This window comes from Trachypithecus francoisi, unplaced genomic scaffold (assembly GCF_009764315.1).
Source record: "Trachypithecus francoisi isolate TF-2019V2 unplaced genomic scaffold, Tfra_2.0 Lachesis_group1, whole genome shotgun sequence".
NCBI classification, from domain to species: Eukaryota; Metazoa; Chordata; class Mammalia; order Primates; family Cercopithecidae; genus Trachypithecus; species Trachypithecus francoisi.
Genome location: NW_022681454.1, coordinates 6,926,812 through 6,940,838, shown reverse-complemented (window position 1 = coordinate 6,940,838; position 14,027 = coordinate 6,926,812). Strand labels below are relative to the sequence as shown.

Below are 14,027 nucleotides of genomic sequence, written 5' to 3'. Positions count from 1 at the left end.
CTGGAGTGCAGTGGCCGGATCTCAGCTCACTGCAAGCTCCGCCTCCCGGGCTCACGCCATTCTCCTGCCTCAGCCTCCCGAGTAGCTGGGACTACAGGCGCCTGCCACCTCGCCCGGCTAGTTTTTTGTAGTTTTTAGTAGAGACAGGGTTTCACCGTGTTAGCCAGGATGGTCTTGATCTCCTGACCTCGTGATCTGCCCGTCTCGGCCTCCCAAAGTGCTGGGATTACAGGCTTGAGCCACCGCGCCCGGCCAAGAAGGAATGTCCACTAAATGCCAGTGACACAGAGTAAGGGACAGATGAAGACTTGTACTACATTCTCCCGAGCCCTGCCTCTCTCCCCACGCAGACTTTTAGGGAAATATTCTAAGTTTCATAAAGGCAAAAGTTCAAGAGAAAATAATTGCCTGGATCCTTGGAGGCCCAGGCTTGGGGATTTGCAGATTTAATGAACTGGGGGAGTTCAGGGTTTGGAGGGACAATTCTTCAATCGTCTGAGTATGACTGCCCCTTTTTTAGACCAGATTCCATTTCCAAAGGCCCGCAACTAGATCTCGTTGATAAATACCCAGAGGAAAGCAGGAGGTGGCAGGAGGAAGAAACAGCAGGGCGAGAGGAGGTAAAATTAGCGTCTTCCTTATTAGGTCACCTACCTCTTTGCCCCGACCGGATGACTCTCCCCTGCTAGTGCACCCAAGGCCCCTGGCTGTGCCCAGGGGAGCAAAACTGAGGGTTTGCTTGGAGGTGCCCCAAAAGCTGTTGGGTGTGTGTGTGTGACAGGTGCGGCGCCAGGCATCTGACATGGGGTCTTATTCAAACCTCACAGAGCCCCATCGGGGGACAGCAGCCTCCACCCGGCCAAAGACGACAGGTGGCTTAGGCAGGTGAAAGGCAAGTGTCAAGTTCATGAGATGGGTAACTATTGAGAATGAAGCTGTCATCATCTGCTGGTGAATCTCCATGCCCAGAGAGAGGACAGGAAACCACCTCCCCAGGAGCACAGGAAGCTCCGGAGTCCTCTGTTCTCTGATGGGAACTTCCATCTGGAGATTGGACCTCAGGGTCAGACAATAGGGGAGGGCAGGAGAGCCAGCTGCCATCCTAGCCAGTGCTGTGACCCAGGTGAGCCCCAGCACCCCTCTTCTCCTCTCCTTTGGTACCCGGGCCTCTGCCTCCAAGGTCTCAGGGACAGGGTAACTGAGTACAGACAGCAAAGGTGTCTCATTTCACGCTTGTGAATATCAACAGAGTAGGTCCAGGCAAAACACAGGAAAAATAAAAGGCCCCCTGGGGCTAGGGGTCGGTAGGGGAATGGGAGAGGAAGCAAAACAGGCCCAACAAGGTGCCCTGAGCTCTGCTCACTCAAGGCATCCAGGGGACAAGGTGGAATTAAGAACTCCAGAGAAGTTTTAGGAATCTGAGAACAGCAGGAGCCTGCCTTCCCTGAGGGCCCATCTCCAGCTAACATCAGGGAGGTGGCAAGACCCGTATTCCCAGCAGAAGGAAGAGTGACCTTTGCCATGGCCAGCCTGACCTTGTGGGATTCCCTCCATCTCCAGAACAGGCACCTGAGCTGGAGAGAATCAGCACAGCAGGAGGAAGGAAGCCAGGGCGGATACAAGGGTGACCCATGGATGCTAGTGACCCGGACGGTAAAACAGCAGATGCCAGCACAGACGGTGGCGCCAGCACCCATGACCCCCAGCCCATCGCCACATGCCTGTGGAAAGGGCACTGGGGATGAACCGACTGAGGCTCAATTTCCACCATCCACCCAAACCAGGACAAGCAAAGAAAATGGAAATACAAAGATTCAGTCACGTGCAGGGAGGGGAGGTGGTCACTGACTGCTGCCTGCATGGGCATCAGGCCATGCCACCTCCTCCTGAAAGGGTAGAGCTTAGTGGCCCCAGCCCGAGGCCCAGCCCCCACCCCCTCCACAGCCCTGGGATGTGCTGAGGCTCAGGGTCCCCTGTGGACCCTTGCAGCAGGATGCTGGGAAGGTGGAGTGAGCAGATCCATGGAGAGCGTGCAAGGCGGAGGGCAGCATGAGCCTTGGCCACCATGGCTTGGCTGGATAAATGAAGGCAGCCTGTCCAATTGGGACCCTAGCCCAGCCCATGCCCCCATCCCAAAGGTAGGGGCCAGAGAATGGGAGCATCTCAGGACACTGTGGGCACCAGGAGCCCAGGACCGTCCAGGGGTGTTCCTGGAAGGTACGTCAACCCTCCACTGCCTGGCTGGAGTTCCCAGGACCTGCCCCTTGCTGCTCTGGCACTTCCCACCTCCAGCCCATCAGAGTCTCCTCAGCCATCCTGGCAGTCCTCCTGGGCTCCTATCCAGAGCCCAAAGGCCTCCATCGGGAATTCCATCTGTGTCCTCTGAATCGAGAGTTACTGTCCATCAAGCAAGCAGCACTGGATCTGCTTCCTGTCCGGCTACCAGTAGGAGGAGCTGCCAACGCCACTCCCCCGCTGCTCTCCACTAAGAACCAAGATGCAGACACCCCGCCGGGGCACAGGTGCCTGTGACCTCCCATCCAGCCCAGCCTTCCCCCACTCCTCCCCATGGCTTCCCATCAGCCCAGCCTCCCCCCACTCTGGAGTTCTCTGAGTTTCTGAAACACATCATACTTTTTTTTCACTTTCAAAAGGTGAAAGAAAAGGTCGCCTTTTTTTTCAGGTCAGGGACACCCTGGTCCACGGAAGCATGTCCGGGCCCAGAAACACATCCTTATAGGAGATGAATGAATCTGTCCGATGACATTATTATAACGCTCCCTGCTCTCATTCTGGGCACTCAAATGACAGATGAGGAAATGAATGAAAAAATTTGATTTTCCAGATAATTCTACTATAGGGAGAGAATATGCTGACAATTTTTCATCCATCCATCAGATACTTCAACCTGCATAATAGTTCTGTTTCTCATAGGAAACTTAAAAATTAATGTTCCAGTGTATACATCATTCTCTGTGAGTTTGGTCATTGTAAGTCAGTCTATCCAACCCCAGTGAACATTTCAATTCTAGCTCCATGGCCTAGGAGAATGGGAAGCAGCCCTTGGAAGGTGGGCCGCTGCTATGATGTCCCCTCAGCAGACAGACAGCTGGCCTTCCAGGGTGACACCAGCTGCATTTGCTGTTTGATACTTTCACAACCTGGAACTCTGCTTTCGATTTTTTTTTTTTTTTTTTTTTTTTTGACGGAGTCTTGCTCTGTCACCAGGCTGGATGGAGTGCAGTGGTGTGATCTCGGCTCACTGAAACCTCCACTTCCCTGGTTCAAGAGATTCTCCTGCCTCAGCCTCCTGAGTAGCTGGGACTACAGGCATGCGCCACCACACCTGGCTCATTTTTGTATTTTTAGTAGAGACAGGGTTTCTCCATGTTGGCCAGGATGGTCCCGATCTCCTGACCTTGTGATCTGCCTGCCTTGGCCTCCCAAAGTGCTGGGATTACAGGCGTGAGCCACCGTACCCAGCCTGCTTTCAATTTTATCTCACTTAACCCCCAGATATCAGGTCTGTAGTGGATCTCAAGGACTATGAAGGCACTTTGACAAAATTCTGCTCTTTTCTCACCCCTATTCTAGTTCTGAAGGAGTCTTGTACCCCTTGGGCAAAGAGAAGAGCAAGAGACTGGGAGCCTGGGGCTCTGGATTCAAGTTCTGCCTGTGGACCGAGTCAACAAATGGCCCTGAACATGCCTCTTGGCCTCCAGGCCTCCATCTCTGCTGTGCAATGATTTGGACCAGAAGGGACCTCTGAAGGCTATGAGGGAAAGGAAGGATCAGAGGAGGTTGGCCTTGCAGAGACCAGGCTGGGCAGAGCTGCAGAGGGAGACTCAGACCTGGTGCCAAGGGGTTGAGAGCAAGTCCTATAGGCAGAGCCTGGAGGGACCATGGAAAGCAGTCCCGGCTGTGTTTACCGTGGGAGCTGCGTCTCACTCGCACACATAAGGAGCGGAGCTGGTCTGGCAGGGGCGTTGCTGGCTTGTCCCCAGGAACGGGGCTGCATGTATGTGTGTGGGCAGGCATGGCTGGACACCCATGGGTGCCGACTGTAGTCAGGAGAGCTGGCATTCATCTCCACTTGCACTGCCTGTGTTACCCAGAGCACATCTCCTAACCTCTCTGGCCTCAATTTCCTCTTTTGTTGACCACTGGAAGAAGAGATTCTCATTCCTTTGGTTCATTATTTCATTCATTCAACAAACATTCTTCCAGGTTTGTGGCAGATTCTCAGAGCCAGGCACTGGGAAGACAAAGATGGCTATGGAGCAGCTCTGGGCCCACTGGAGAGGGGCCCACAAAGCCCTGCAACAGCCGGGAGAGCTCCCTGCTCACGCCCCGTCATGCACAGCCACATGCAATGGAGCTCAGGGGAGGCTGTGGCTAACTCTCTGGTCTGCGGGGCTCAGAGCAGGCTGCCTGGGCAAGGTCACACCTGTACCTTGAAGGATGGACAGGAGGTCATGGGGTGACTGAAGCAACCTGCCAGAGGAAGTGGCCAGTGCACAGGTCCCGGCACAAAAGATCCATCTTGTGACACATGCCGTGAAGCTTGTATGATGCTAAATTACAATCACTGTTTGCATCTGTGCACTGCACCATTTCCTGAGCACTGTAAAGGGTCAGGATTGCCAGATGCACCTTCCCATGCCCACCCAGGGCATAGGCATGGGCACAGAGGAAAAGCCAGGGGGTGTCTTCTTGGATAGTGTCTGTGGATGGAGACAGGGAGGAAAGGAGGGGCTGTTTGGGCCAGGCCAGGGCATGCAAGGGACGTGCCCACACCCCATAGGAAGCAGAGACAGGGCCGTCTCTGGGATTCTACCTCTGGGACTCCCGGAGCCAGGAAGGTGGCCGCGTACTCAGCCAGTGCTACGTCGTTGAGCATGTTCTGTGCCAGCTCAGAGAGCAGGAGGTTCCCCAGCCCATGTCTGTGCAGCTCCTGCAGCAGGTGGGTGATCAGGCGGTTCCTCTCCCCGCACTTCTGGACCAGCGAAGCTATCTTGGCCTGAAAGGGAGGGAGGCTATGGATGCAGAGCTACCACCAGGGCTGTGTGGCTGAGCTGGGGGACTGGGGGCCGGAGGGTCAGCTGAGGCCCCTACTCACCATCCCCAACTCTCCCTCCACTCAGCAGAGCAGGCTTCTCCCTGCAACGCCTCCCTGCACCCAGAAGCCAGGCTGCCTTCGGAGCAGACGGCCACACACACCCAGGGGCTCCACACTGCCCTCCCCATGGTCTAGGCTCAGGGCAGCAGGGGTCAAGAGCGTGGATTTGGGCCCCACCACCGACCAGCTCTGTAAGCAAGCTCCCCTCTGCACCTCGACTTGCCCGTCTGTACAATGGGGGTTGTCACAGACACCAGGATAAAAGGAGACGGTGCAGGGAGGCACCTACCCAGTGTCATGTTTCTATCCTTATCTCACATTTAGATAGCACTTTATAAGGGATTGTGGTCTTCATCCAAAGAAACGCTCCACAGCAAATGATGGCAATGAGAGGGAGGAGGAGGGAAGCCTTACACTGCTGCAGCTTCACGGTCTGCTCTGCACTTTCCCAGCTACCACGTCTGCAGAGGCTCGGCAGGAATTACGACGATTTTCATTTTACAGGTGCCAACTCGAGGCTCAGACAGATACGGAAATGTGGGGTGGGAAATAACTTTAGGAACTGTGTGGCTCATGCTTCTGATTTGATGGCTGAGGAAACTGAGGCCCCAGAGGGAGGATGACTCTGCAGGTCAGCGGGAGTCCAGGGCATAACCGGTTCTGCTGATGCCCATCCCAGGGCACCTCCCTCTCCACTCTGCCCTGAGACCAGAAAGAAAGAGCAGAGCCCCCAGCTTCTCCCCAGATCCAGGCCCATGTTCGAGATGAAATGTGTTACCTTAACCAAATTCCGTGTCCTGCTAGCAAAGAACATATTAAACCCTGTGGGCGAGTAATGACATTTCCTGGAGTTGATCTTAAACATAAATGTCTAGACACGTGGAGAAAACCTTTCTGAGAAAAACTACATCGGCCAGGTATGGTGGCTCACGCCTGTAATCCCAGCACTTTGGGACATCGAGGTGGGGGGGGATCACGAGGTCAGGAGTTCAAGACCACCCTGGCCAACATGGCAAAACCCCATTTCTACTGAAAATACAAAAATTAGCCAGTATGGGGGCGCATGCCTGTAATCCCAGCTACCTGGGAGGCTGAGACAGGAGAATCACTTGAATTCAGGAGGCAGAGGTTGCAGTGAGCCGAGATCGAACCATTGTACTGCACCCTGGGTGAGAGAGCGACACTCTGTCTCAAAAAAACCAAAAGTGCGTCACAGTGTTTATATACAATTAATGATACAAAAGAGAGAGCGAGATAGAAAGGAAGGTGCTTGAGCATACAGTGCAGGGGTGGTGATTTTACGAACTAAGGCGTCTCGCGCTTCACTCCAGCATGAACAGTGCAGCCTCAAAGGCTGGAACCCACCTCCTAGGTCACCCCGTCGAGTGGGAACAGGAGGAGGCAAACGTACAGACATCGTAGGCTTTCAAACACATGGGAAACATACCAAAGGAAAAGACATGGAAATGCCATGTACAAGCAGGGGCTGCTGCCTTCTGTCTCCTTCATTCTTTCCAGTTTTGTTTTGTTTTGTTTTGTTTTGTTTTGTTTTGAGTCAGGATCTCACTCTGTTGCCCAAGCTGGAGAGTGTGATGTGATCTCAGCTCACTGCAGCCTTGACCTCCTGGGTTCAAGCAATCCTCCTACCTCTGCCCTCCCAAGTATCTGGGACTACAGACGCATGCCACCATGCCCGGCTAATTTTTGTGTTTTCTGTAGAGATGGGGTTTCACCATGTTGCCCAGGCCAGTCTCAAACTTCTGAGCTCAAGCAATCCACCCGCCTCAGCCTCCCAAAGTGCTGGGATTACAGGTGTGAGCCATCGCGCCTGGCCCTATCCAAACTTTTATACAATACAGGTGGATTACATGTCTAATAGGAAAAATACTAAACTCCCTGTTTTGAAAGAGGCATTTCATATTGATTTTATGGACATATTACCTTCAGGGGAGTCACCGCCAGCTTTGCTTCATGTTGCTTTTTCTGAAGTTCTTCAAGCTGAAATAAAAGCGACATTTTTGACAGCACTGCACTGTCATTTACCACTGTCCAGAGTTTCCCCAGGCAAGCCGGGCTCAGAGCAGCTGGCAGTTGCCTGCCCTCTTTACCCTCAGGGGGACTCAGTACTGGGAACAGGGGCCTTTCCCACCACCTGCCTGGCAGGATCACGGGAGGGCAGATGTTCTGAATACTCAAGAATCAGCTCTGCCCAGCTACAGTAGCCGGGGCCAACTCCAAGCTCTCTTCTGAGTCTCCAAGCAGCCTGGCAGTTTTCTGGTCTTGTGGTAAATATATAAGCTCCTGAGCCAGACACCAGGGGTCGTAATCCCAGCTCAGCCAGTCGCTGGAACTGAGATCTTGTGCAAGACACTCTTTCTGCCTCAGTCTTCTCATCTGTGAAGGGGGCTCATATGAGTGCCCCCCACGCCCTCCTGCTGGTGAGAACTGTAGTGAGGATTCAGTGAACCCATTCATGTAAAGTGCTTAGAACAAGCCCTGGCATCTGTCAGTGATCAATAAACTCATGTTACTATTAGGGGCAGATGAAAGCTGGACACAGATTCTTTGAGACTGTTCCCTGTGGAGGGGGTTCCTCTCCTCTTCCCTCAGATCTGGGCAGGTCTGAGAAGCCTTGACTCACAGCATGCAGTGGAAGTGGCCCTGGGGCCTTTGTGGGTCCAGCCTGGAAGAGGGATGGCAGCTTCCACTTTGGGTCTCTTCTGTTTCTGAGCCAGGATTTAAGAATCCCAAGTGCCCACTGGGGAGACTGTGAGACATGACAGAAAAAGGGAAGGCACAGGTGGGGGCTGCCTTCCACCACCCTGCAGAGGGGGCAGGATGTAAGTGAGGTCGCCAGGGATCCCCCAGCCAAGCCTGGCATCCAGCTGGATACCACTGAGTCATGCCCACTGATCCCTTGGAGGGCGGAATAGCCTGGCCGAGTCCTGTCTGGATTCCTGAGCCATAAGATACAACAAAGCAGGTGTTGTGTGAGTTCTTCTAACTCTCTCAGTCCCTTTGTAGTCAGTTTAAAAAATCAAATAAAAAGCCACAAGCCTCTTTCTCATCCCCAACCTCTTCTGACCAACATACTCATATGGGTCAGAATGTGTGTATATGAAATTATATTACGCAAAAGATCTTGCATCTTGCTTCATAATTAAATAATATGCAAGATTTTAAAAGAATGAGATCAGTTTGTATGTGATACAAAAATTTTGGTGTTATTTTCATATTAACACATAGAAACTGACCTCATTCTTTTAAAATCTTGCATATTATTTAATCACGAAGCTGAAACAAAATGATTTGACCAGTTCTTTGTTTATGGAAATTTATATTAGTTCTGTTTCTTTGTTTTACAAACAAGATTTCAGTGAACATTTCCATATATCTGTTTTTGGCACACCATTCCTAATATATTCAAAGAGTAAAATTCCAGCTTTAAGCAGACTGTCTTACATTCAAAAGGCACTCAATCGTATTTGCAGGCTTGGATTAAGCCTTCTGTCTGCTTCAGTTTAGGAAATAACATAAATATGCCACAGTGAGATAAGTATTGGGCATTTGCAATCAAAAAGCAAACGAGAAGCAATTAAAAAGATAACCTACAGAATTGGAGGAAATATTTGCAAATCATATATCTAATAAAGGACTTCTATCTAGAACATAAAAGGAACTCTCACAACTTAACAAAAAGAGAGTCAATTAACCCTATTAGAAAAATGGGAAGAATCTGAATAAACTTTTCTTCAAATAAGACATACAAATGACCCATAGGCACATGAAAAGATGTCCCACGTTATTAGCCATCAGAAAATACAACTCAAAACCAATGAAAGACAATTTCCCACTAACTAGGATATCTATGATAAAAAAGACAACTAGTAGCAAATGTTAGTGAGGGTGAGAAGTTGGAACCTTCCTACACTGCTGGTGAGAACATGAAATAAAGTGATCAGAGACACTCTTCCTCTTTAAAGCAACTGCAATTGAGATGTTCAGGAATTATATTACAAAAATTTCATCATAAAACTGAGAACTGCTAAAAAGAATCCTAGGGAAATTCTCAACCTGCAAAATAGACGAACTGAAATTAAGAACTAAAGTGAGTTTAAGAGCAAATTAGATTCATCCAAAGAGTACTATTTAGCTGGAAGAGAGATTCGAAGGAAATACTGAAACTGAGCAGAAAGAAAAAAGAATGAAAACAATTTAAAATATACTTAAAGTCTAATTCACGTGTAACTGAAGTTTCCACACACCCCCCCTCCCCACAGGCCAGTGACAGATAAGAGAAAAAAGCAATACTAGCTCTTGTGTTGTTTGAAGACACAGTGAACGAGACACACTCAATTATTGCTGGTGGCATGGAAGGGGATACCACTACTTTGGAAAGCAATTTGTGATATGTAGCTAAGACTCCACAATATTCCCACCTTTGGAGCCAGTAGTCCCAGTTCTCTGAACTGTTTTATATAAACAGTTATCTGTAAGTTCATAGAAATAGCTCTAGATGTAGCAATTGGGGAATAGTTAAGGAAACCACATCCACCCAATAGATTACTACACAGTCAATCATAGACAAAAAATCATAGATTACTACACAAACAGTCATACGTATGAGGACTATGCAGCCACATGGACAAATGAACATAAAACTCTACGTATAACATGCTTTGATCTTACAAAAAACACATGGGAGAAGAGCCAGAAATTATACTGTAATGCTGAGGCTGTATTTTTCATCTATCAACTTGTTCAAAAATTGTAAAGTTGCTAACATTCAGGATAACAAGTTATGGGCAAATGAGTAGACCCGTTTCCAAAATGATAGCAAAATGATACTATCATTTTGGAGGATTATTTGCCATTACCTATCACAGTTAATGATTTATACATCTTTGTTTTGCTGGAAATTTCCCATTTAGATATACAGCAGATGTATATGCCGAGAGATAAAAATGTTCATTGAAGCTGCATTTGTAATGCAAAGAAACGGACACAACTTGAATTTCCACCAACAAAAAACTTGATTACACAAGTTATGATTCGGCCTCATGATGACATAATACACCCGATTTTAAATGAATGAGGTCACTTTGTGTTGATATGAAAATACCACAAGATTCTTAAATGAGAAAATGAAGATGTAGAATAGTTTTGTACAGTATAATTTCAAACATGTACACATCTACACACATTCAGAAAGTGGGTAGATAGGGTTGAAAAAATATTGCTGGCCGGGCGCGGTGGCTCAAGCCTGTAATTCCAGCACTTTGGGAGGCCGAGATGGGCGGATCACGAGGTCAGGAGATCGAGACCATCCTGGCTAACACGGTGAAACCCCGTCTCTACTAAAAAATACAAAAAACTAGCCGGGCGAGGTGGCGGGCGCCTGTAGTCCCAGCTACTCGGGAGGCTGAGGCAGGAGAATGGCGTGAGCCCGGGAGGCAGAGCTTGCAGTGAGCTGAGATCTGGCCACTGCACTCCAGCCTGGGCGACAGAGCGCGACTCCGTCTCAAAAAAAAAAAGAAAAGAAAAAATATTGGAAGTCAGAAAAGGTTGAGGTTGAGAAGAAGGAAAGCTTTTATATTTTTTATTTAAAAAAATTTAGATGATTAAGATTTGCAGACAGTGGTAAGAAATAATAGAGCTCTCTCATACATGTTTTTTGAGACAGGGTCTTGCTCTGTCACCCAGGCTGGAGTGCACCCTTGTACATTTTGCCCAGTTTCCCCCAGTGGGAATATTTTGCAAAACTATAGTGTCATATCACAACCAGGAATTGAAATGGCTGCAATTCACTGAGCTTTTTCAGCTCTCTCCAGTTTTACGCGTGTGCGTCTGCGTGTTAAATTCTGTGCAATTCTGGTACCTGTATACTTTTGCATCTGCACCGCCGTGTCATAGACACATCCACTTCCCTCTGACAGAGGAAGGGCTTTAACTTTTATTTATATGACACTGTAAACCTGCTTGACTTTTTAAATAAACCACATTTGTGCATTTTTAAATTTAACAGAGAAGGGATCATAGAGTCTGTGTTTTCCTTCCTAGTACTGTCCTATACTTTAAAAATCCAGTACCCTAGAACTTAAAGTATAATAAAAAAATAAAAAAATAAAAAAAAAAAATCCAGTACCTGCTCCCGACCGGCTGGAAGGGTGAGGGAGCGCTCAACTCATCCTTATCCACTCCCCAAGCGCCCTGGGGTGTGGGAGCCCTGGCTGACAAGAGGGGAAAGAAAGTGTTTCCCACACCTTGGTCTGGAGCTCCTCCTGGAGGCGGGTGGCCTCGTCCCGAGATGCCTGGTGGGCAGCGCCTTGGTCCCGGAGCTGGCACTGCAGGGTCAGCACCCGGTGATGGAGCTGCTGGGCACGGAGCCTGGGATCCTCCTCAGTAACCTCGGCCTCTGAGTCCTGGAGCTGCGGAACGCACGGATTTGAATGAAATTTTTAGGTTATCTTCCAGACAATTTGCCTTAGCCAACAAACTGTACCTGTTTCCCCACTCCTTAGTTTGTTTTCTTTTTTCGTTTTTTTCCCACTTACATTTCCCTTACAGTAAAACAGTTTTAGAAAACAGGGTAGCAGAAATCACTCCCAATCCGATTATCCTATAGAAGCTTTATTATCCATAGATTTTCTGCAGACTTCCTGCTAAGCCCCTCGACATGTGCATGTAGAAGAGTGGGTGGTTCTGCTTGGTTTCTGGAGGGGGACATTAGGGAGGGCCTGGAGAGTCCCAGAATAACAGCCTGGAATATTAGCTTCAAAAATATGTGCAGTGGGGTGGCATTCCAGAATCTGCTGTAATAGATGCCAGTCACTGTTATACTGAAACAGGGTGATGAGTGAAATTGAATGTTCCAATCAAATTATGAGATGCTTATTACGCTAAAGCATAATATATTTATATAAAACAGAAGATACTATATCTCCCATAGGCACTTTTCTTAGATCAATACAATTGCCTCTTACTCTTCTTGGATCTAACGTGAGAGTAGCGGGTTTCATTCAGATGCCAAAGGGAAATTCTGGGAGGCAGGACAGTGAGAGGGAAGAGGCTGGCTTTGCATTGTGGGAAGTGTGGCAAAATGGGAGAGGTGCTACTGCCCCCAAATGGTTTTGAAGTCTAAATTCTTATTTTTTAAAAATAACTCACATACATACACACAAGCATACATAAATATACATACTAACACATATTTTTCTATATAAAATTTAAAATGTGATATATTTCTTTTGCTTTCTGCTTTTCTCCCTTAACACCATGTCATGGGCGTTTTTCCATATTACCAAATAATGTTGAAAATTCTGTTATTAGTATATACGCAGCCTCCTGTGGCCATGCTGAACACTCAGATTATTCTAACATTTTGCTGTTACAATTGGAACTGTGACAAAGACCCTTGTACATAAATATTTGGACATACCTCTGATGCTTTCCCTGAAATCATCAGGGGATATTTCCGGGTCAACAACGTGAGCATCTTTTTTTCTTTTTCTATTTATTTATTTATTTATTTATTTATTTATTTTTTGAGATGGAGTTTTGCCTTTATTGTCCAGGCTGGAGTGCAATGGTGTGATCTTGGCTCACCGCAACCTCCACCTCCCAGGTTCAAGCAATTCTCCTGCCTCAGCCTCCTGAGTAGCTGGGATTACAGATATGTGCCACCACACCCAGCTAATTCTGTACTTTTAGTAGAGACAGGGTTTCTCCATGTTGGTCAGGCTGGTCTCGAACTCCTGACCTCAGGTGATCCACCCACCTTGGCCTCTCAAAGTGCTGGGATTACAGGCATGAGCCACCACGCCCAACCCGACATGAGCATCTTTAAGCTCTTGGTTCATGCTGCTAAGGTGGCCTTAGAAGGGAATAGCACTGCTGAAAGTTCCATTTGTGAAGATTTAGGAGCCCAGAAACTCATATGCTTCTCAAACGCCCTTCCCCCTTCTGATGTCAGTTCCCTTCTCCTTTAAGGCAGATTCCCTGGGAGTTGTAAGACCCCCAAAACTCATCCCGACCTAGCAGGGGTAGGTAGGAGGGGGAACCCAAGCTACCCTGCTTGGGAAAGAGAGACGAGGGAGAAGAGGAGGAGAAGGAAGAATCCAGGTGGCTCCATGGCTGCTGGGGCATCTCTCTTGTAATAAAATATACAATAGCAGAAGATATTTTTAATTAATAGAAATATACACCACGTGGGCCTGAGATGCACAGGCTGGGCCCTGTCAAGAACAGATGGGTGCTCCGAATGGTCCCGTAAAATTCAGCTCCGAGACTTCAAAACAACTTGGCCTTTCTGGGAAGTATGTTGCCTCCTCTGCCTCCCTCCTCTGGCAGTGACTTGGGCTGGGTCTTTGTCCCATGGGTCCTCAGAGAGCACCCAAGTATCCTCTAAAGAGAATGGCTGTGCAGGTAGGGCCAGCCTGTTGTCCCATGGGACCACCCCACACAGTAGCCCTGTGAGCTGCCCAGTGAGTCTCCTGCTGTCTAGCAGACATCATGAGCACATGTGCTGGCTGTACACTGGCCTGAGATGGGCGGTGCTGACACTGCCCTCCAGGAGCTCAGGCTGGTGGGAAGAATGACAGGCAGGTAATTCAACATTCGATACAGTCTGATAAAGGGAAGCCAGGAGGCTGTGATGACCTGAAGGGAGCACTGAACAGAGACATCATCCAGTTGGGGGGTGGCAACTGTATAGCAACCACATTCTGGGTTGCGGGGATAGTACCAATTTGTAGCATTTGCCAGTTTCCGTGGTGTGAATATTCCCACTATGACTGACTACAAGCTACCAAAATGGTATCATTGAAGGCAGACTTGGGAGGAGATGCACATGAGTTGGCTCTGACTTGTCTCTGCACAGAACCCAGCCTGGGGGTGGGGAGAAGCTTTC

General features: G+C 48.6%; 1 protein-coding gene across 1 annotated transcript in view; it reads right to left on the bottom strand.

Annotated features, from left to right (window-relative positions):
* The window catches only part of CUNH4orf50 (chromosome unknown C4orf50 homolog), a 65,688-nt gene that overhangs the window by 11,905 nt on the left and 39,756 nt on the right, over positions 1–14,027 (bottom strand). Inside the window, exons 9-11 of the mRNA XM_033213709.1 lie at positions 11,383–11,547; positions 7,061–7,117; positions 4,838–5,020 (exon numbers count right to left, since the gene is read on the bottom strand). Coding sequence (XP_033069600.1) covers positions 4,838–5,020; positions 7,061–7,117; positions 11,383–11,547 — 405 coding nt within the window. The remainder of the gene's footprint in view (positions 1–4,837; positions 5,021–7,060; positions 7,118–11,382; positions 11,548–14,027) is intronic.